The 23,592-nt window shown below is 41.9% G+C and overlaps 1 protein-coding gene and 1 pseudogene across 1 annotated transcript; both read left to right on the forward strand.

Moving 5' to 3' along the window:
* The first annotated feature begins 274 nt into the window (after window positions 1–274).
* LOC138177729 (olfactomedin-4-like) lies at window positions 275–17,416 on the forward strand. Its single transcript, XM_069108939.1, has 7 exons — window positions 275–328; window positions 8,979–9,047; window positions 9,498–9,650; window positions 10,833–11,093; window positions 12,668–12,821; window positions 14,505–14,664; window positions 16,262–17,416. Exons 1-7 carry the CDS (start codon window positions 275–277, stop codon window positions 16,956–16,958), a joined length of 1,548 nt encoding a protein of 515 aa, XP_068965040.1. The 3' UTR covers window positions 16,959–17,416.
* A 3,668-nt stretch (window positions 17,417–21,084) lies between these two features.
* On the forward strand, window positions 21,085–22,917 carry LOC138177611 (ubiquilin-1 pseudogene; annotated as a pseudogene).
* The last annotated feature ends 675 nt before the right edge of the window (window positions 22,918–23,592 follow it).

Consider the following 23,592-nt stretch of genomic DNA (forward strand, 5'->3'; position numbering starts at 1 on the left):
GATCTCTTCCCCGACACCCCCACTTTGTCCTCCCCCCACACACACACCCCTCTATCTTTTCCAGAGAAGTCCTCATCATGGCCCACATTCTCTACACCGGAAATGTTCTTAATTTTCTCTATACTTACCAATCATGATATAAATATCCCACTACGTAGGTATCTCACTACCTAGATAAATGTCTCATACCTAGACTTACAGTTTTTCTTCATTTGTCTATGTGTCTTTTTCTTACCTGCCTATGTCCATAAATCTGTTTTGGAAACCTAAGACGATGGTTCCTACCAAACAGGGGAGCAAAAGTTCAGAGTATCAGACGAGGCACACCGTGAGGTCAGGATCTTTGTGTTAGGGTCAGAGCAGGAATTCTAAAGGGAGAATCTGTGTGTCTGTGTCAACATGGGGGCCCCAAAGGCAGGGTCTGTGCTTCTGTATTAGGCTGTGGGCCCTGATAATAGTGTCCATGTATGTAATATGGGATAACTGAGGAAATACCTCTATAATAGTGTTTTAAGCCCTAAAAATAGGATTTGGGCCTTGTCTCAATTCAAAAAATTAAAGTAAATTTGGCCACCATTTATGAAGTGTCCCCTATGCAAAAGGAATATTGTCAGAGCCAGTAGAGTACTGGCCTCAGAGTTAAGACAGCATGACTCCAAGCCCTTCCATTGACTTCCTGGCTTTTTGACAGTAGAAAAGTCTCTTTATTTCTCAGTGACCCAGATAATTTCAGAGATTAAATTATAGAGCAAAGCCTATTCTGCATTAGCAGAGGGAATTTTCAGACTGGGAGCTCCCTGAAGAGATGAAATCAGAGAGAGACAGAGACAGACAGAGACAGAGAAAGACAGAAACAGAGACACAGAGACAGAGACACAAAGAGATAGAAAGAGGGAAAGACAGAGACAGAGACTGATAAAGAGCAGAGTGTGAGTGAGTCAGACAAAGGGATCTAGGAAAAATAGAAGAGGGAGAAAGGACTTGTAACTGCAATCATTAGGCTTTCCTGCCAGTGGGGGAGGCTGGAAGCTAGGTCAGATGATTATAAATCTTGAACTAAAAGCGACCTTGGCTGTCCTCCCTTGTTTTATGGATAAGAAAACTAGGATTCTATAGGCCACAAGTGGACATATAGAGAGAATCTGCATGGGAAATGTCCTGTTTGAACACAAAGAAGCAAAAGATAATATGTCAAATTGGAGAAATAGGTCATAGTTAATTAATTGCTTTTTGGGGGTAGAACATGGGATACATGAAAGTGATTAATGTTCATGAAATAAGACTGGAAAGGTCGGCAGCAGTCAGATTGTGAGGGCCCTTAATAAAAGTCTTAGAGGTTGGTAATTTATCTTAGAGAAACTAGAAAACAACTGGATTTTTTGAGCAAGATAATGACATGGTCAGATCTGGGCTTTAAGAAGATTATTTCAGCAGCTATCTGGAGCATGGATTGGTGAAGGGGGAGACTGAGATGGTGATAAAGACTGGAGGCAAGGAAGACCATTTGGGAGGCTATTTACAATAATATAGGCATTAAGTGAGGAAGGCCTGAATGGGAAAATAACAGACTAGGCCAAAAAGATAAAAGAGGGTACAAAAAAGCCAATGAGGAGAAGAATGCCTAAAAAAGCAAAACTGGCCAAATGGAAAAAGAGGCACAAAAATTTACTGAAGGGAAAAACAACTTCCTTAAACAGTGGAATTGATCAAATAAAAAAAGAGGTAAAAAAGCTAATTAAAGAAAGTAATTACTTAAAATTAGAATTGAACAAATGGAAGCTAATGACTTTATGATAAATTAAGAAACAATAAAACAAAATCAAAAAATGAAAAAAAATGTGAAATATTGGAAAAACAACTGACCTGAAAAATAAATCCAGGAAAGATAATTTAAATATTATTAGACAACCTGAAAGTTATGATAAAAAAAGAGCCTAGACACATGGCTCTGGAGGAGAAAGTGAAGCTGGTGACCTTGCACAGCTCTTCCTCATTCAAATCCAAGTCAACTGCAAGTCGTGTCATCATTTGTCATGGTCCTCTGTGAGAATGAAAGACAAATACAACAATCTTGTTATTCCTCAAACAAAATATCCCTCTCCCACCTCTTGCCTTTACACACTGGTCCCTTTGCCCAGAATGTCTTCCTCAGTATTTCACTAAAATTAGGATTTTACTACATTAGTATATTGCTAAAATACTATTAACTAATAATAACTTCCACCTCTTAGAATTCCTAGTTTGCCTTAAAGTTCAGACCAAAGCCATGTCCTCCCTCTCCCAAATAATTACTTTACATATATGTTCTATATGTTGTTTTTTTTTGGAGGGGAAAGTTTGGGCAATTGGATTTAAGTGACTTGCCCAAGGTTACATGGCTAGCTTTTTGTGTTGTGTCTAAAGCCGGATTTGAACTCAGGTCCTCCTGACTCCAGGGCTGGTGCTCTGTTCACTGCACCACATAGCTGTCCCTATTCTATATGTTTTGCATATACTTATATTGTTTCCACCATGGAATGTTAAATCCTGGAAGGTGTAGGATTCATTTTAGCGTGTGTGTCCCCAGTGCTTAGCACAGTGCCTATATCCTAGCAGGGGCTCAACAAATTCTTACTAAGTGATTGTGTGTGTATACATGCAGAGGATTGTACTAAGTGCTGACGACACACAAATTTTAAAAGATATGACAATCTTTGCCCTCAAAGTGCTTATATTCTGTACCTTGGGTGACCAGCTTTTTTATTTGGAACTGATCCAAGATACCTTATCAGGGCTTTCTCCTTTCTACAGTTTATAAACTATGCTGATCCTTGAACTGAAACCTACCTCCTCTGTAGTAATTCATTCTCTTGTGTTCCTGAAATGAAAATAGCATCATTGACCCAGGACACCTCAAACAGATTTCGCAATTTATCTGCTTGGGTTTTCCCCTCTTGTTCTGATTCTTCTTTCACAACATGACTAAACTGGAAATATGATTAATATCATTGCACATGTATAACCTATATCAGATTGCTGTCTTGGGAAGGAGGAAGGGGAGGTAGGGAAGGAGAAAAATCTGGAATTCAAAATCTTATAAAAGTGAATGTTGAAAACTGTCTTTACATGTAATTGGAAAAAATAAAATACTATTAAGTAGGGGGAAAAAGAAATTTATCCCCTGAGTGTACTGTATCAAACTCATTCACTCATTTATTCATTCTATAAGCTTCAACTGCCCTTTGGCCAATCAGGAAGTCTGAATTAGTAGAGGGTTTTGAATGCTCTACACATATTAATAATAATAATAGCATTTATACAGCTCCTAAAGGTTTTCAATAAATATTTTCTCATTTGAGAATCACAACAACACTGGGAGAGAGGTGTTATTATTATTTCCATTTTACAACTGAGGAAACTAAGGCAGACAGAGGTTAATTAACTTGACAAGGACCACAGTTTGTGTCTGAGGCCATATTTTTTGCTTCTTTTTAAAACAATTTTTTAAATTGTTTTATTTTTAACTTATGGAATAAAAAGGCATTTCTATAACATAGTATAATAAAAAGATGATTGCACTTGAAATGGCAAATCTATTATGCACAACTTGCTATTTGTTGCATAATGCATAATAAAGTTATCATGTAATTTCCTTTTTTTTCTCCCTCTTCCCTGAAATGGCAGCCATTAGACACAAATATGCACATTACATATAGATAGTAAAACCATTCTACATATACTTCTACTCATCAATTATTTCTCTAGATAAAGGCAGTATCTTCCTTCACATGTCCTTTATAGTTAATTTGGGTATTTATAATAATCAAAGTTCCTTATTTGCTCAGAGTTATACTTAAAATAACATTGCTGTTACTATATGCAACGTCCTCTCACTTCATTATTTCATGCAAGTCTATCCACGTCATAGTTAAGTTCAGGTCTTCCTGACTTTAGGTATAACATTCTACCCACTTTGCCACTTAGCTGCCATATTATTAGGTAGCCACTTATATAAATAAATTCCCTTCCCCCTCCAACCAAATGACAATTTTCCCATCTTCTAAAAAGCAAGAGCTATTCTAGCTGCTAAAATGTTGTCCCCAAAGCTTCAGAAAAGACACCTGACAGAAATATGGACTTAAATCTCTATTGCTGTTATCAGGAGTTCATAGGATCATACATTTGGAGCTGGTGGGAATCAAGTTCAAGGGGCCATCAAATTCAACCCCCTCATTTTATTGATGAGGAAACTGAAAACAGGCTATTTGACTTATCCAGGGCAACATTATTGGTAAGTATTTGAGGCAGGATTCAAACTTAGGCCTTCTCAATTTCAGGGCCAGCACTCTATCTACCACAGCAGCTAGCTATTCTGCAAGTCCACCTTGGGTGAGTTTCCTTGGAATAGAACATGCAGATATCCACTCTACAACCCAGTCTAAAGGTTCTTATGATGTATAAGTGGGTTTTGAGTCCTGTGTTCGAGAAGATAATATACCATTAGAGCCTGAAATCACTGCCATCTTTCCAGAAGCCTATCTTCCAGAGAGAAGAGAGTGGAGAGTTAGGAAAGAAGGAAACTGCCTAGAAGCATCACCCTGGGGTAGAAAAAGAGACAAAGGACATGGATAAGGCTGATTCCCTAGAACAACCATACACTGAAAGATGAGAGAAGCTGGGAGATGATGCCTCTCTCTTTTTATACTGCAAGAGAGTCCAAGGTCTGGGATTGCTATTAGACTTTGCATATTTACGGTGTTTTTATAAGATTTACTCTTTGTTATTTAAAATTCCTGTAGTTATCAGCAGCAAAATCCCTCAGAAAATGTGGATGCTTTACACAGTGATGTTGGCACAGGGGAGGCAGATTGAAGGAAGGACATTCCTAATGGTGAAAGCTACTCCCAAATGCAATAAGATGCAGCAGGACTAGTAGTCTCCATAAGCCTAGGCAGCCTCTATGGTCACTTGTCAGGATAGTGTAGAGTGAATTCACATTTCTGGGTGGGGTGGAACTAACTAAATGCCTTCTGAGAGCTCTTTTCCTTCTGAGACATCATCAGTTGAAAATCCCTGTCCTACTACACAGGGCTCCAAGTGAGGAGGGACCTGGAAAAGTGAAGCAATTTCTAAACAAATGTTTGTTGACTTGAAGTGGGAGGACCAGTGATCCCAAGGGTAGGTAGATTAAGAGAGAATAAACTGTGGTTCAGGAAGTAGACCTGGTTCTGAGAAGTTTTGGGGGGAGTGGTTTGAGGGGAAGATTTCATGCCATTAGGACCCTACATATGACGCTGCTGCCTACCCAAACTTTCAGTTCAGGTTTTATAGGCCTATAAATAAACTCCGCAGGATTAAGTTTCTAGGAGAGTCACTACTCGCTAAAGGTTAAGAGACTGTGGGAAAGGGAAACGTTTCCCTTATGTCAGTGTCCTCCCCCCCCCGCCCCCCGCCTTAGCAGAGAACACAAAGCCCCTTTCTTGGCCATCCTAAAGTCAGGTTCGGAGTTTCCATAGATCGTCACCACCCTCCTGTCCCTCTCATTAGTAAGTACCTGGATAATGATAGCTAGGTCCCAATGCTGATCAACGGTCCCTAACATGCATGGCAAGTGTAATTGTGGGCAAAGGTGGTATGTCTATGGCATCCTAAGGCTATCAAGAGCCTTATAAATCACACATCAGTCATTTGGATATTTCTTTACTGACTGTTGAATGGCCTAGGTACTGCAAGGGGAGGATGCTAAAGACTGTTGGGTGGGTAGATGGGGAAGGGACAGGAATGAATGAAAAAAAGCATTTATTAAGGGCTTCTTATTAAGTTAAGTTCTGGAGATATAAATAAAGGCCAAAATCAGTCCCTGCTCTTAAAGAGCTCATTGTTTTCTGGTGGAAACAGTACACAAGTAACTCTGTACAAGCAAGATATATAAAAGATTAATTGGAAATAATCAATAGAGGGAAGGCATTAGCATTAAGAGGGACTGAGAGAAAATCTTGTTGTAGAAGATGGGATTTTATCAGGGTGTTGAAGGATACTAAAGAAACCAGGAGACAAGGAAGAAGAGAATTTCAGGGATGGGGGAGAGACAGTGAAAATGCTCTGAGCTGGGAGAGGAAGCATCTTATTCTAGGGACAGTAAGGAGGCTAGTGTCAATGTATCACTGAGTATAAGAAGAGGAGGAAAGTATAAGATAACAGGAAAGGGAGGAACAGACCAGTATATGAAAGCATTTAGAAGTCAAACATTTGACCCTGGAAGTCATAGGGAGCCACTGCCTAGAGGAATGATATGGTCAGACTTGCATTTTAAGAAAATCAATTTGGCAGCAGTGAGGAGAATAGACAGGAGTGGAGACTCGAAGCAAGGAATCCAGTGGGAAAGGGGCTGCAATAGTCCAGGTGTGAGGTGATGAGGGCCTGTCCCAAGGTAGTGGCAGTGTCTTCTAGGTGAACATGAAATGATTCTTTTTAGGGACCCTATCTGGGGCCACTTCTGCACCAGAGCCTCAGTAAGACGATATGCCAGGAGTTCAGCACTGCCAGAATTAGGAAGGAATTCTGGGAAGGTTGGTGAGTTTAGAGAGGCCCTGCGAAGTGATGACCAGAGAAATTAGTTTAGACTTGGGGAGAACTGATCAACCTGAGAGTGGGAGCTGAGGGCCAGGTGGGGAATATAGAAGAGTGGTCAATGGGAGAGCAGAAGTCAGATAGCATGCCCCAAAAGGGTACAGGATCTGAATAAGGCCTGGGTAAGGCCAGGGCGGTTGGAACATACACCATGAAGCAATGCCCCCAGGGACTCTCCCCCCCAACACACACACATACCGCATACACACACGCCAAATATCTTATGGTGTCTGTCGCACCTCAGGTGGTGGACTGGGAACACACTGTTATCCCAGAGATACAGATTGTGTTGCAGTTCCGCTTTATGGGGTCTCATTCTGATCCTAATCCCCTGTGAAAAGATCTGCCCGCAGTAGGGCAGGGCAGGAGAGAAGTATCTCAGATTCACTTTAATCTGTTTGGCCAGAGGGACCCGACAGAGCTAAGGGTGGGATTAGTGTGCTTTGACAGACAAGATCTGACATGTTAAGGAAGTTCCTTAATTCCTGGGGCCTCTGTCACCTTGGCCCCCTGGTTCCATCACCTGGGCCCTAGGTGTCTGGGAAGAAAGTCTGAACCTGTCACTCACCCCACACCCTTTTCTCCCCTAGGGACTATCATGATCTCAAAGATTAGTCTACCTTCCTCCTCCTCCTCTGGACCAAGATAAAAGGCATTTGCAGTTGTCCCTAGTCCATCACAGCCATTTGGCCCACATACCCACAGACCAGATGCACTGCTCCTCAGCTCTCTTCCTAGGGCTACTTTTGCCCCTGGTGCTGTCCAGCCATCCCCAGGTAAGGAGAAAGGGAGAATGGATGGGGTAGGATAGGGAAGGGAGAGAAGCCCCAAATCATAGGCCTATAGAATATCAGAACTAGAAGACCCTTAGAGATGACATAGAGAGAGTAAATGACAGAGGCAGATTTCAAAACCAGATCTCTCCTGACTCCTGCTCCAAGGTTCTATCATTCTTGATCCACTTAATGGGGAGTTCCTATGGTTGGTAACCTCCTCCTCAGAAAGGAAACAGGTTAGAAAGAGACTAGACTCTAGGATGAATTAGAGAAGGCCACAGGACAAGAAGGAATTTGTAAGGATTGGATGCTTTGCACTAAGGGAATAGTCCCTTGTTGTCCTCCAAGAATCCCATCAGGGAGACTGGTCCTGAAGGGAAGATCATGAGTGATATTCCCAAGATTATCATTCAAATGCAGGTAGAAAACAGCCCCAATATTCCAATCCTTAAATCCTGGGCCTCTGCATCAGGTGTTGCCTTTGCAAAGCCCCAAATCCTTTCCATATAGATCCCAACAGCTCTTTCTCTCCTCTCTCCCCTCCCTATTATCTTTGCAGTTTTTGTTTCCTCACCTATCACTACTCAGATGGGTGGGTACATTGAAATCAACTATCTATCATTTCTTCAAAGCCCTTTCCTGTCACCTCCTCAGTCATTATAATCTATATCTTTCAATATCATTAAGATCCATATGCTCATCTTTGCCCTGTCATCTTGGGGAAGAAGCAGTATGCTATGGTGTAAAAGAAAAGAATTCTAATCCTTGTGTCTCCAGTGCCTGTGCATTTCTCATGAAATAATAATAATAATAATAATAATAATAATAACTAGCATTTATATAGAGCTTTAAGCTTTGCAAAATGGTTTATATACATTGACTAATTTTAATCTCAAAACCACCCTAGGAGGTCGGTGTTATTATTCTCATTTTACAAATAAGGAAACTGAGACAGAGGTTGTGACTTTTTCAAGGTCACACAGCTACAGCATATAAGAAGAGTTCAAACTCAGGTCTTCCTGTCATTAGCAGTTAATGAGTGTTTATTGATTGAATAAATGAATTGGAATCAAGGTACCTAGACTCAAGTCCTGACTGCAACTTACCACCTGTGTGATCTTCAGCAAAACATTCAGACTCTCTAGAACTTAGATTCCCTATGTATAAAATTAAGGTATTAGTCTAGATAAGGATTATCTTAGCAAGGTCAGCGAAGTTAATTTTTGTAATATTTTGATAACTGCATTTCAATGTAAGTGACTTCCTTTGTAATCCTATGTATTTTTTTTTCACTTAAAAACATTATTCTGAGAAGGTGCCTATAAGATTCACCAGACTCCTAGAGAAATCCATAACATAAGAAAGATTAAGACTACCTTGTCTAGATTTACCTCTAAGGCTCCTTTCAGCTCAAAATTCTATGATCCTAATATAGAAATGAATGTGTATTTGTATATTTTTGAGGGGCAGGGGAGTACTTGATCCTTCTGATTAGAGAGGAACAAAAAATTGGAATCTCCTTTTTAAAAGTGGAAGATTCTATCCATCTCTCTACTACGCAATTTTCAGATAGTTTGCTTCTTCTGTTTGCAGGTCAAGCCTATAACAGACACTCACAATGACACAGTCTACAGTTCGGATCAGCATCAGCCAGTATACAAGGTAGGGTCAGGGAAGTCCTTCCTGCAGGGACTAGACTAAAGAACTATTACTCCTTCCATTGCCATTGCCAAGTCTTTAGTCCACCTCCCAACCTTGGGTCATCCATATGTAGGTAGATGGATAGAGAACAGACTGAAAGAGAAACACAGTGTATCCTTCAGTACACCCTGGAAACCAAGGTTAGCCCCAGTGTTCCCAATCCCTGTCATGCCCTATCCCACTCCATCATTTCTTGTGCCATATCATCATGCCTCCTTAAGCCTCATAACATCCTTTCATATCCTATGAAGCCCTCGCCATTTCTTTTCAATTTTATTTTTAATTTATGGCATAAAACAAGCATTTCCATAACATAGTTTAGTAAAAATTTGCACAGATCTATTATGTACAATATGCTATTCCTTATTAAAATATATAATAAACTTATCATATGAGACCTTGCAATTTCAGATGGTGAACAATGTGGCAGGCTCCCTGGATGAACAAGGTAATTGCATCTGTGTGTTCAATCTAGCAAACAAGCCCATCTTCCTGCAGCAACTAGAGAAGCTACAGAATGCTTCAGAAGAGCTTCTGGAGAAGTATGAGCTGGAGTTTTCCAAGGTAAGTGTGCTATGGGGAGAGAGGGAATTCCGAAAGTAGGGATTGGGGACAACTAATTACAATCTTCTATGGCACTGAGCTGCACTGAAAGTCAGACCCTAAGAGGGGAGGGACAAAGGACGGAGAAGATAGGATTTGGTCCTTAGAGGGGCCGAGCGGGGAGACAGATTCCTGCCTTCAGGGATATCCCAGTCTTACAGGCATACTAATCTAAGGTTAAAAACCATTGGACCACAAAAGTTGGAGATCTGTATTTCAGTTGGGACTCTTAGAGAAGGTCCTTGGGGAAAGAAGTTTGAATCTGGCAAATTTAGACCTTGTGACTGTGAAGGGAAAAGAGTGGGGTTGGGGCAGATAGCTTCCAGGGCCTCTCCAGTCACACACCCTTAAGGCCAGAGATTTCAGAATATTGCTGATAGGGGAATCAGGGATTGACTGTTGGGAAGCTGTATCTTGTTAGGAAGACAGATGATCATTGGATGAACTAAGACAGATCTTAGAAATCATTCACAAACTAAAATGAAATATCATGTGCAGGAATACCAATGGGTTAATCAGTGTGGCTTTTGTATCAGTAGGATATGAGATTAGGAAAATAGTTTCAACACTAGGCTGTTTGCACCTTATTCTGTTGGTGACAGGAAGGAAGACAATGAAGGTGCTTGGGACAGAAAGGACAGAATGGATTGATCTTAGATGGATGATGATTCTAAAAATAAATTTTATTGCTATATTTTGTTTTTTTATCATCTGAACTTTTCTTTGTATTACTTCTCCCTTCCCAGAGAGTCACTTATAACAAAGTTTTAAAAAATAAGAGGAAGAAGAGAAAAAAATATTCAGCAAAACCAATCAATTTTTGCCAATGATGTTAATTAAAAGGAAGTAGGGGAACAGCCTATGGTGCCAGGAAAAGAGAAGATAGTGCTAACCTATGTTCCTTTTTTTTTTGAGGGGAGAAGGCAAGGGAATTGAGGTTAAGTGATTTGCCCAAGGTCACACAGCTAGTAAGTGTGTCAAGTGTCCAAGGCCAAATTGAACTCAGTCCCTTCTGACTCCAGGGCCAGTGCTCTATTCACTGTGCCCCCTAGCTGTCCACCTACATTCCTCTTCTTGATCCCATATTTTTCTCCATTTCTTTCTCTGTTCTTCTTGCCTCCTCTCTCCTTTCCTTATTGCCAGGTGGATGAGCATATTCGGACCATCAGGCCTCAGAAGAAGGCAATGCTAGAACACAGTCAGCCCCTGGGGTGGAGCCAACAGGGCTCTGCATCAGAGTCTGGGTCTGGCCACACATCCTACTCCTCCGCTGATCACTGGGAAGCCCTTCAGTGGGAGCTGCTAGCAGCTGAGAGACTGCTCACCCAGCTCAAGGCCCAGGGTAGGGTGATGGGAGGCAAAGGCAGCAGCACTGATCAGATCCTCCAAAAGGTCTGGGGACAGGTAAGGCACGTCCTGTCCTCAGCACCCTATTCAGCTTCTGTTGCCTCTCCTAGGGGCATTACTAGACACCCACTTCCCATATCACTTTCTTCTCCCCCCATTTCACGACTCCCATACTGTACACACTGATATAACTCTCTATACCATATCCCCATGTGACACAACCCCTGTATCACATATACACACCTCTCCTGACACACCCTCTGAATCCTTATATAATATACTATAATACCCAATTTCATATGACACCCATCTGGGTATAGTGGAAAGACCAATGGATTTGGAACCAAGAGACCTGGTTTCAATCGTAGGTCTACCACTTAGTATCAGCAAAACATCAGTCATGTAATTTCATTTCTTCACATCTCAGTTTCTGGAAGGGTTTGGGCTCTATGATTTCTGAAGCTCCTTCCATCTGGCAATCCTCTGGTTCTGTGATGCCTTGTGACTCCTCAGCCCCACCATATCACATCTGGGACCAAATCATAATGTTAATTACCTTGTATTACATTTCCTAGTATCATAAACTCCATGATACTCCTCTAAATATCATATGCCATAATATCCTGCTCCCATATTATCTTATCTAGTCTCTATATCACACCCTCCATTTTGTTTTCCCCTTCCATATTATATCACCCTTATGCACACATAACTTGACCTCCTGTCACCATATTCTCCTATAGATGTAGGAATAAGAAGAAGGCTATCTGGAATGTCTTATAGAAATAGAGAGTCCCAGGAAGATGAAACTATCTAACCAGACAGAAATCCATTTCTCTAGGAGAAGTTGGTCAGTTATCCACAGCAGAATCAAGAAACAGTAAATGAATGAGAAAGACTGAGACAATTTGGCCTCATAAGGTCTCAGGAGGTAGATTAGGTGGCAGGTAGACTGTCTACACCCTCTCTTAAAGCTGCAATGGTAGGGAACAGGAAAATTGTGCTCAACCTAGCCTGAGGTAATCAGGGTGTTGACTTTTTCTCCACTAAGCCCACAACTACCTCTCCCCATCTCATAAAGTTCAGGAAAGTCATTATTGTAAGTCAGCCTATGGCAGAGATAAGACTACAGTCTCTTCTCCCTACCTAATTATCTCACAGTCTAATTGGAGAGTTCTGACACAAAGGTAGTGAATAATACAGAACCAATTGTTAAGTGTTATATCAGGAAGGAAGAAGTCTGAGAGCAATAATTTTAGTAAAGGGCAAAGAGAATTGGTCTTACTTGGAAGAGACCTGACTGCCATTCATGTATCTTGTGACCTTGAGTAAGTAATTGGGTCTCTCTGGGCCAATTTAGTTTCTCTCTATACATCAAGAAGATTTTCTGTACAGGTGATCTCAACATGGTCACATTCATAGTCTCATAGAACTCTAGAGCTTAGAGGTTATCTAGTCTTGCCCCCTAATTTTATGCATAAGGAAACTGAGGCACAGAGCTTCAAACCTGGCACATCTTATCCCAGTCCCAGGACTTTTCCCAAATACACCATACTCTTCTTTGCCTGGATAGAGGACTAGAATGACCAGGGAAGGTTTCTTGGCCCTAACTTTCTTCCTCTCCTGGCCAGGTAAAAAATGCTAGCATCATCCTACAGCATCTGGCCAACTCGCAGCAAGACAACTTACACACCACTCTCCAGGAGATGAGTACCTTGGAAAGCCAGCTGAATGACTGTGAGAGGTATTGGAGCCCTGCCCACCGGGTCCAGAATCTTCCTCCTGGTGAGTCCCCTGAAGTTCAGGATCTTACTCTCTGCTCCTACCACCCATCCTCCCAAAATAATGCCCTTGAGTGAAACACAAGCTGAAGATTTAGATTATATATTTATTAGTTGTACATGATGTGCTACTAAGGGGAAGAGAATAGGATCTCATTTGTTTATAATTCTGTTCATTCATTTATTCACTCATTCATGTATTCACTTGTTACTAGACCTATGATTTTATTGAGACACAGAGAGGGACAAAGAGAGAAAAGAATAGAGAGAGAGGGAGAGAGGAAGGAGAGAGAGAGATAAAGGGACAGGAGGAAGAGGAAGAGAAGAAAGAGAAAGAAGAGGAAGAGGAAGAAAAGGAAAAGGAGGAGTTTGTTGAACTCCTAAGAAATGACTAATAGAGTTCTCCAATTTCTCTACAACTTAGAGAGAAACCTTGGAGTGCTGAGAGGTTGTGAATAGTACAAGTATGGGTCAAAGATGGGATTTGAGCCCACGTTACTCTGATTCCAAGGTCACCTCTCTAAAGTAACAGTACATATTTACACATTCATAGTCATTGTCAGCCCAAAACACACATACATTGCCATATATCTCTGTATGTTTTCCAAAAAAATTAAAAAAAATTATTTTATAGGGAACCAGGGGACAGAAACAAGCATTTATTAGTCATCTACTATTTATTAGGAACTGTGCTAAGCAATTTACAAATATTATCACATTTGGTCTTCACAACAACCCTGTTAAGTGTGTGACATTATTGTTGTATCCCCTTTTCATGGTTGAAGAAATTAAATTTATGGTTGAAGAAAATTTATAATTGACTTTACCAGGGTCACACAGCTAATAATTATCTGAGGCTCGATTTTAACATGGGCCTTCCTGCTCAAGCCCCAATTCTCTATCCACTGCCGCACAAAGCTGCCAGGTAGGTGGTTTAGAAAATATATAAAATATATGGACGCACACTGACTTAGTAAGTCAACTGGCATTGTCAATTAGCATGTATTAAGTGCCTACTGTATGCCAGCCACTGTGCTAGTGTTGGAGTCACATGTTATCTGATACCAATACGCACAGGGACACAAAAACACATTCAAACTAGTACCAGCACAGGTATTCATACACAAAAAGGCTGCAAGAGTAGTAGTAGCTACTCCTTTCTTCACTAATTCATGTTTAACAAAGTGCTTCCTTTAGAAAAGCCCTGTGAGTTATGCAGTTCAGATAATATTCATAATCCCCATTTTGTAGGCAAAGAAACTGAGTCTCAGTGGTTAAATGATTGGCCAGTCATGCAGCTTCTAAGGGTCAGAGCTGGGATTCTAAGCCAAAGCTCTCCTGACTTTTCATCTGTATACTTTCCATCTTGCCCCACTGCCTTTTGTTCTACCTACCTTTCAGGGTTGTTACAGGAAAAGTAATTCTGTAAATCTTAATCTATATATGTGAGGAAGGATATTGATGGCTACAAATAAAAACACACTCTGAGGCATCCTCTCCAAGTACTCTTGAGCCTCTGTTGGTTATACAAAGGGCACCTTTGCCCCCATGACCTAGGAATCAGCCTCAATCCTCACAACTCCTCAGATACCCCCAAGGCGTTGGTGGAGGCAGGCATGCTCAGCTAGGGCCTCTGCTCAGTCTGTGCCATCTTTGTGGGTCCACATAATGCTCTCCGTTTTCCCAGGCTCCTGTGCTCATGGCACCCTGCTCAGTGTCAGTCGTCCCCTTGTGGTTCAACTCAACTGGCGTGGCTTTGGCTACAAGGCTGGTGCCTGGGGTCGTGACACTGGACTGAACCTTACTTCCTCCCTCTACTGGGTGGCCCCTCTTCGTTCTGATGGAAGGTAAGCCACCCAGAAGCTGTAACACGCCACCACTCTACCCCAGGCTTTCCCTTGCCTAGGCTCTCTTTCTCCTCTTTCTCCTTCATTTCTCTCTCTCTGTCTCTCTGTCTCTCTGGATCTCTCTCTGTGTCTCCCTCTGTCTCTGCCTCTGTCTCTCTCTCTGCCTCTCTGTCTCTGTCTCTCTCTGTCTCTCCTCTGCCTCTCTCTGCCTCTGTCTCTCTGTCTCTCTCTGTCTCTGTCTCTCTCTGTGTCTCTCTCTGTATCTCATTCTGTGCTCCCAAGAGACGATGTGGCCAAAGCTAGGTCCCAGGCCTACTGGTTCTCACCATCTGGGGCTAATAGTAGCTCAGATTGACATTGCAGTTTGTAGCTTAACTAGTACTTTCAGTACAATAACCCTGTGAAATAAGTAGTCTTCATGTTCTTCTAGAACAGCCAGGAGCCATGCATGATTTTGGCAGTGAAAGTGTTTCCCTCCTGCTATCCAAATCACTCCTTTTCTCTCTATGCTTTAATATACTATTATTGTAAGTTGTCATAATACCAATAATATCAACAATGATTTAAGAATTAGCATTCTGTTGCACTTTAAGGCTTATAAAGTGCTTTCCAAATATTATCTCATTTTATTCTCACAAATCTGGGAGGTAGTGCTATTATCCCCAATTTAAAGATGATTAAACTAAGACAAAAGTTAGGTTACTTTCCCAGACCAAAAAGCTTAATCTTTGCAACCTGTCTCCAACACTCTCCCCACCTCATCCCCTGTAATAGATTAAAAAAAATTACTCCCTTCTAGAGTACTTAAAAGTTTATTAAAAAGCTCCATCACTATAATCCTGTTAGGAGTTTCAAGTGTTGTTTGCTCCATTTTACAGATTAGGAGCTTGAGATTTTAAGAAAAAAGCCGTGCCCAAAGTCATACAGCTAGGATTAAGTCCATACCTGCTACAAATACAAAGTTCTTTCCAATATATCATCCATCTTCTTTATAACATGTACATAAACCTATGGCTAAGGGCTGTGAGTCGTAAGGCAAAAACACAACTAAGGGGTCCAGTGGATTGATTTTTGGACCTGGAATCAGGCAGACCTGAATTTTAATACTGTCTCAAACCTTTACTAGCTCTGTGAGTAGTTGTGTACAAGACAATTCATCTCTACTAGAGTTTCTTCATATATAAAATGAGAAGGTCATACTTAATGGTCTGTAAGATCCCTTCCAGATCCAAATCTTACAACCACATGAAGTCAGTTCCCCATGCTGAGCCATCATATTCTCATCTATAAAATGGGAATGCTAGATTAAATGACCTCTATGGTTCTTTCTTATTCTAAATCTCACCATCCTGGAGTAAGTTGTGTTGTGTACATTTCAAGCTTTCTAGGAAGGTGTTCAGGGAAAGAGAGAGCTATGTGTGTGAGAGTAGTCAATGAGAAAAGACTTCTTGGAGGTGGTGGGCCTCTATCTGGGTCTTGAAGGATGGAAAGGAATTAATGGGCCTGAGAAGGGAGAGGAAGTCCAACTGGGCCTAGACATGCACTACTTGTACCCAGTAATAGTGATTTTTTTTTTCTACTTTGTACCTTTCCCAAGGTATTTTGACTACTACCGGCTACACAACTCCTATGATGATCTAGTGCTGTCAAAGGACTATATTGAAAGGAAGATGGGCTATGGAGATGGGAGTGGCAACACCGTCTACAAGAACTTCATGTATTTCAACTACTATGGCACTGGGGACATGGCCAAGGTGGACCTGGCCACCAACACTCTGGTTCTTCGCCAAGCCCTGCCTGGAGCTACCCACAACAATCGTTTCTCATATGCTGGGGTGCCCTGGAAGGACTTGGACTTTGCTGGGGATGAGAAGGGGCTATGGGTAGTATATTCCACGGAAGAGAACAAGGGTAACCTGGTGGTAAGCCTACTCAATGCCAGTACCTTGGCTGTGGAGAGGACCTGGCGGACTGGACAGTACAAGCCAGTGGTATCGGGAACCTTCATGGCTTGTGGGGTCCTCTATGCCCTGCGTTCCCTGAGCACTCGCCAGGAGGAGATATTCTATGCCTTTGACACTAACACTGGGCAGGAACACCACCTCAGCATCCTATTGGACAAGATGCTTGAGACATTGCAGAGCATCAACTATAGCCCCTTGGATCACAAACTTTATGTCTATAATAATGGTTATCTTGTCACGTATGACCTTGTCTTCCAGCGACCTAGGACACCACCATCGCTTATAGGTGCAAAGGTGGGGCCCAAGGGTATAAAGGGCACAAAGGCCTAGGCCCCACGGCTTAAGGATGGGGATGGGGGGAAGCTCCTGTATATGCCAGTCTTTTCATCCCACTCTTGGCTTTTATGTCTTACTAACCCTTGGTGATTGGACAACGTTGATCAAATCAAATCAGCCTTTTCATAATCAAATAGTCAAGTGACACAGAAATTAGTCAAGGAGATTAGTGACAAGTTATCTTTTCTGGCACTAGTCCATGCCCTGTAATATAAGGAATGCTGCACCTGGTGCCAGGAAGCCTCCCTTTCATTTAGGCTTTGCTTCCTTTGTGAATGCCTCTGTTTCATCATCTGTCAAATGGAAATAATATATATTAGACTACCTATCTTCTAGAGTTGAGAAGAAAGTACCCTGTAAACTTTAAATTTCATTAAAATTTGATCTGCTATTTTTCAGTGCTCAATATGGTTGTCTCACCTCTGAGTCTGATGTTCTGTGAATCTGTAATTCTATGGGCTGTAATTCTATGAACTATGAATCTAGAGTCTGTACTTCTTAGATTCAGAATTCTAGGATCTAGGCTGCTGTGACTGAGTGTTAACGTAGGCCATGTGCAAAGAGCCACTTCTGGTGGTCAGGGTAATAATCATAGCCCACTGTTCTATAATGACTATACAACACAGACACACTATGTATGCTTTCTTACAGTAGCCCTTTAGCACTAATTGTGTGGGAGGCGGTAACCTGGGTCTTCATCTCCACTTTACAAAAGAGGAAACCAAATCTCCAAGAGTAATTCCAGGGGAACATTTCACTGGAAAAATCCCATTGTGCTATTGTATGAATCTCAAAATAATTGCTCCTCATACCCAGAGGATACTAAAAATGCCTCCTATAGATACAGGAACATACATTTTGACCTTGTTAGAATGGGGAGGGAGGATGTCAAATCTTCCTTGTCTAAGGGTTTCTAAGTGAATGGCTTGCATTTTTAAAGATAGTTAAGTTCTTCATAGACACTCCCTCATAGGGATTCATATCTCTTCTCGAAAAGGGATCACCTGTTGGAAAGTAGCATTTGTGCTAATAGTCTCCTGGTCTGAACAGAGAGAAAATGTAGCATGTTTTTCCACTTACACTTCTTCCCCCCAAAAAGAAACATTTTATTAAAACCTATAAGCATGTGTTAAATAATTAATTATATTTGAAATAAAAAGACAGCAAGATTCAAAGAAAACTGATTTTTTTTTGCAATACTGTAATGCTACACAAAAACTTTTTTTCATTGATCTGCAATTGTTACCAACTACTACTTAATTTAATCCTGGTTTTAGCTCTAGACTTTGACAGAAATTAAACTTTTAATTCATCCTAAACTTTTTGTGCAAGCCTTTACTCATGGTCTTTAGCACTTCAAGGTCTTCTCATAATGATTAAAATGATTTTCTGGTGGTTTCTATTCAGTCCTTGATCTCACTAGAGGAGGAATGACCTTCTTAGTTTCCTACATGCATCTTTTCAATGTAAAGAAATCTCTCTTTGGTTTTCTAGGGGCCACATCACACTGATAAACATCAGAATACCATGCTAGCCTTTTTCTTTGATTGGTCAGCAGTAATTGATCCTGACAAATCAGCTCTTTAACTAGCTCCAACACCGTGTGCTGTCCATTAGGTTAATTACAGTATTGTGAAAACACGAGTTTATGTTATAGGGACACCTAGTAGTACCTTTGTTAAGGCAAATTAGAGTGATCAACTTTTTTACATATGATTTGAAATTACACAATCTCTTTTTTACATATGATTTGAAGTTACACTATCTCCCGGCTAAGTAGAGAGCTTAATTTTTTATTTGTTCGTTTGTTTTTTTCAGTAATATAAACACAGAGTTGAATGTCTAGGAACTAACTTTACTTGGAATCAGGAAGACTCCAAGATGGGCAAAAATTCCATCTCAGACACTCACTAGCTGTGTGACACTGGGTGGAGGTGACCTCTGTTTGCCTCAGTTTCCTCAACTGTTAAACGGGGATAATATAAGAACCTCCTTCACAGGGTCATTGTGACAATCAAATGAGGTAATATCTGTAAAGTGCTTAGTGTAGCATGGGACAAGTAGTTAACACTACAGGATGCCTATTCCTTTCTATTCCCTTCACCTTCCCAGCCCTAAATCTATTATCTTATGGTCCTGTGATGCAGAAATGTCTTTAAGAGAGCAGTTTCCTTAGTTTGGGGGGTAGAACATACTTCCCGGCTTGGAGGGGCAGAGATATAATAGGATAGGAACAATACAACACAATGCAATACAATACTGTAAAGCTACACAATACAATACCCTAAAGCAATGCAATAAAATGCAACACTGTAAAGACACACTATACCATACTTCAATAGTATAAAATACAATGAAATGCAATAAATTAAAATACGCAATACAATACTGTAAAGTAATGCAATACAAAGCAATACCGTAAAACTATGCAATATAATGCTGTAAAGCAATGTAATACAATGCAATACTGTAAGGCTACACAATGCAAGATTGCAAAACTGCAAAATACAATGAAATACGATAAATTAAAATACATTATATAATACTGCAAAACTACAAAATACAAATAAATACAATAAATTACTATACACAATACAATATTGTAAAGCAATGCAACACAAAGCAGTAATTGTAAAACTACACAATATAATGCTGCAAAGCAATGTAATACAATGCAATACTGTAATGCTACACAATGCAATACAATATGGTAAAACAACACAATACAATACAGCAAAACAATACAATATATCACTTTAAAGCTATACAATACAATACTATAAAGCTATGCAATAAAATACAATATCATAAGGCTATGTAATGCAATACAATGCTATAAAACTTCAAAATACAATACAATGCTGAAAAGCTACACAATATAATACAATGCTGTATAGATATGCAATAAAATATAATACCAAAAAGCTAGGCAACAATAAAATGGTGTAAAGCTACACAATATAATATCATGCTGAAAAGCAATGCAATACAATACATTCCTTTTAGAGCTATGCAAAACAATACTGTAAAGCTATGCAACACCATATAATGTAATTCTATGAAGCTATGTAATACAATACCATGTATTACTCTAAAATAATGCAAACTCAGACAGTATTGTAAAAGAAGGCAATGCCATATGATAAAATACTGCAATAAAATACAATTCAATATATTCCTGTAAAACAATATAATATAATACTGAAAGCAAAGCAATTCAGTACTATAAAGCTATGCAATACGAATTATTATTCTAAAGCAATGCAATATAAGAAAATACTATGAAGCAATGTAATGCAATACAATACCTTAAAGCAATGCAATGCAATATATGTTTATTTATCCAAAGCACTGATAAACCCCTGGGGAAATGCAGAGTTTCAATAAGATATGGTCTTTGTATTGAAGGAAATTAGAGGGCCACAAGAAGGTAAAAGGCACAATTAAAGTAGCTATAAGAAAATATGCAAGGAATGCATTAGGGTTATAAAGTATTGTATGTCAGGTGTGAGGAGGGGTGAGGATGGATGAGGAGGAACATTACCAAATCAAAGGATTAGGGTAGGGTTCATAGAGGAGCTGGCATTTGATTTTGGCTTTTAAGGATGGGTAGAAATTCAACAGAGACAGACTGAATGATCTTATTTATACCAAAAGGAGGGTTTTTCTTTTGAGTTATCTGATTGTTGCCTTACTTTATATAGTTTCTGATGACAATGATTTAGAGAGGCCAATGTTCTCCCCTCTTTGCTTTCTTCCTAGATGTATCCCTTCATCCTGCCCCTCCCCTGCTGGAACTATGAGGTCAAGGATGATTTCATAATGCCCCTGGGATAGGGAGACTACCCTGTGAGGGCAGGGGAGGGACAGGGGGGGCAAAATACCCAGACTCACTTTGCACCAAGTATGAGCCAGTAGCCAGACCAGGCCACATCTGGAGAGCTGGGGTGGGTGGCGGAACATCCCATCAACACCCAGCCCACACCCCGTCCCTAATACTCAGGGGACCCAGCAATCCCCCGAACTAGCAGCCTGAGTAGTAGTCATCTGAGACAGGGTCAGTTGCCACACTCACCCACCCCTACCCCTTTCACCCCTGCCTGCCTGTCCACTAGCCCCCATGCCCTACACCAACTCTGACTCCAAAGCTCCAGTGGCTATGCAGATGGCCCAGAATGGGCAGACTTCATGCCAGCCCTTAGGCAAAGATGTCTCCCCAAGCATCATCAGGGTGTTGGTGAAGACGCCTAAAGCCCAGGAGGAATTTGTGGTGTCTGATGATACTACCGTGAGTCAATTCAAAGAGGCCATCTCGGCCCAGTTCAAGTGCAATGTTGACCAGCTAGTGCTGGTCTTTGTGGGCCGCATCCTGAAAGATCAGGACACTCTGTACCAGAGGGGTATCTTGGATGGCTACACAGTCCATCTGGTCATCAAGTCCAAGACTGTTCCCCCATCCCAGGCCTATGGGCCCCATGGGTCACCTGCCCTGGAGTCTTGCCCTCAAGAGGGAATAGGAAAGGTAATGGGCAGTGTGGGGCGACAGCCCAGCTGCCCCAACCGGAACACGCTGCCCACTGTGCCACCTGTTGGGACTGAGAAGCCCAAAGCCCCGTGTCAGGCTCCACAGCCACACACTACGCACACTCCAGAGAGGATGGCCCAGATGCTTCAGAGTCCAGTCATCCAGCAGCTCCTCTCCAACACTGAGTTAATGAGGCAGTTGATCATGGACCACCCTGAGGTGCAGCAGCTGATGAAGCAGAATCCTGAGGTAGGCCACATCCTTGACAACTCAGAGATTCTGCGCCATACCCTTGACCTGGCCAGGAACCCAGCCATGATGCAGGAGATGATACAGAGACCAGATATGCCAAGGACCCCAGAAGGGTTCTGGGGTAATGAGACAAACCCTGGCGGGGACAATGCCCTGGGGCGGAACTATACAGACCTCTCTGATTCGTTGTTTGGTGGTATCCAGGATCCTTTGCGGGGGAATCTTTTCTCTGAGCTCATGAATGGGGCTTCATCCCTTGGAGGCACCTCCAAAAGTAAATGCCCAGAGATGCAGGACTCAACACCCATGCCCCATGTTACACACAATCCCTTCCAGGGCCCTCCCTCCAGCAGCCTCTCTCTGACTCCTGCTCCTGCAGCTACTGCTACTGCTGCTGCTGCCACTGCCACAGCTGCTGCTGCTGCCGCCATGGCCAGTGCCCCAGCTGCCACATCCAGGGGTCTAGGTTGGGCACATTCCTGTGGCATTCAAGGCATCCCTCCTCTGACCAGCTCAGAGCCTCCTGAGCAGAGCAAACCAGACAAGCCTTTCCAGAATATGGTAGATGACCCCCAGCAGCAAGAAGAGATGAACTCTGGGACTCGATTTACAGGAAACATGCTGCAGCTGCTGCTACAGAACCCCCATCTGGCAGCACAGATGATGCTGTTCATGGGCTCACCTCAGCTCTATGAGCAGATGCGCCAACAGCTGCCCACCATTCTGCAGCAGATGCAACTGTCAGACCTGCTATTGGCCCTGGCCAACCCCAAAGCATCTCAGGCACTGCTGCAAATTGAGCAAGGCCTGCAGATGCTGTCCACAGAAGCCCCAGCCTTGCTACCATGGCTCACCCCATACCTGTGGGGCTTGGGGAGGAATGCATTCCCTGAGACAGGGGCATTGGGGGCTCAGGGCAAGGAGGCTTCTGGCCTCCCAGGTAAAGGCAAGACTGATACACGCTACCAGCCCCTTGCCATCCTGCAGCGTCTCCAGGCTCTCGCTGGAGGCTACTCCCAGCAGATGCAACCTCCGGAAGTCCGCTTCCGCCCACAGATGGAGCGTCTGAGAGCCATGGGCTTCCGGAACCATAATGCCAACCTTCAGGCTCTGATTGCCACGGAAGGGGACACCAGTGCTGCTGTCCGTAGGCTCAAGCGGTCCCAGGCATCTTAGTTGTCTTGTTCCCCTTCGCATGTCTCCCTGCCCCGTTCCCTGGGTTTGCCTATCCTGGGACATGACAAAACAGCTAGATCCTTTCCCTATGGAACAACTGACCATTGGCCACAATGGAAATAAAGTGTGATGGCTACGTGTGACTTATTGGCTCTAGAAGCTTTTGTTTCCCTCCTTGGTCCAGAATTTTCTCCATGGACTGACTGACTGTGGCAGTGGCCCAAGAACAAGTGTTTGGTAATAGGATGACAGATACAAAGATGGAAGGGGAGTGAAAAATTATCTAGTGCAATCCTTTCATTTATAGAAAGCCAAGAATCTGATATTAAGTGACTTAGCCAAAGCCATACAGCCAGGACTTAAGCTTAGCTCCTCTGACTTCAAGTAAGGTATGATTTCCATGTTGCTTCTTGCTTAGAGGAGAGTGAGTTTTAAATCAATGCCCTGGACTAACATTTTCTCTCTTCCCCCAACCTTGCTCCAGCATGCCCACACAGGTATGTGTATTTATACATGCATGAGCATATGTACAATGATGCTTACATTTATGCACAAGCTTCCACATACATGAGAATATGTGTGTCCCTCATGGTTCATCCAAATGTATTCACAAGGATATAAGTTTACATATGTGCATACTTAGACATGCAAACAAACAGTTAATTATATCTGCAC

This window comes from Petaurus breviceps, unplaced genomic scaffold (genome assembly GCF_028583685.1).
Source record: "Petaurus breviceps papuanus isolate PSGF00001 unplaced genomic scaffold, PetGlider_PUasm1.0 90444, whole genome shotgun sequence".
Lineage (NCBI taxonomy): Eukaryota > Metazoa > Chordata > Mammalia > Diprotodontia > Petauridae > Petaurus > Petaurus breviceps.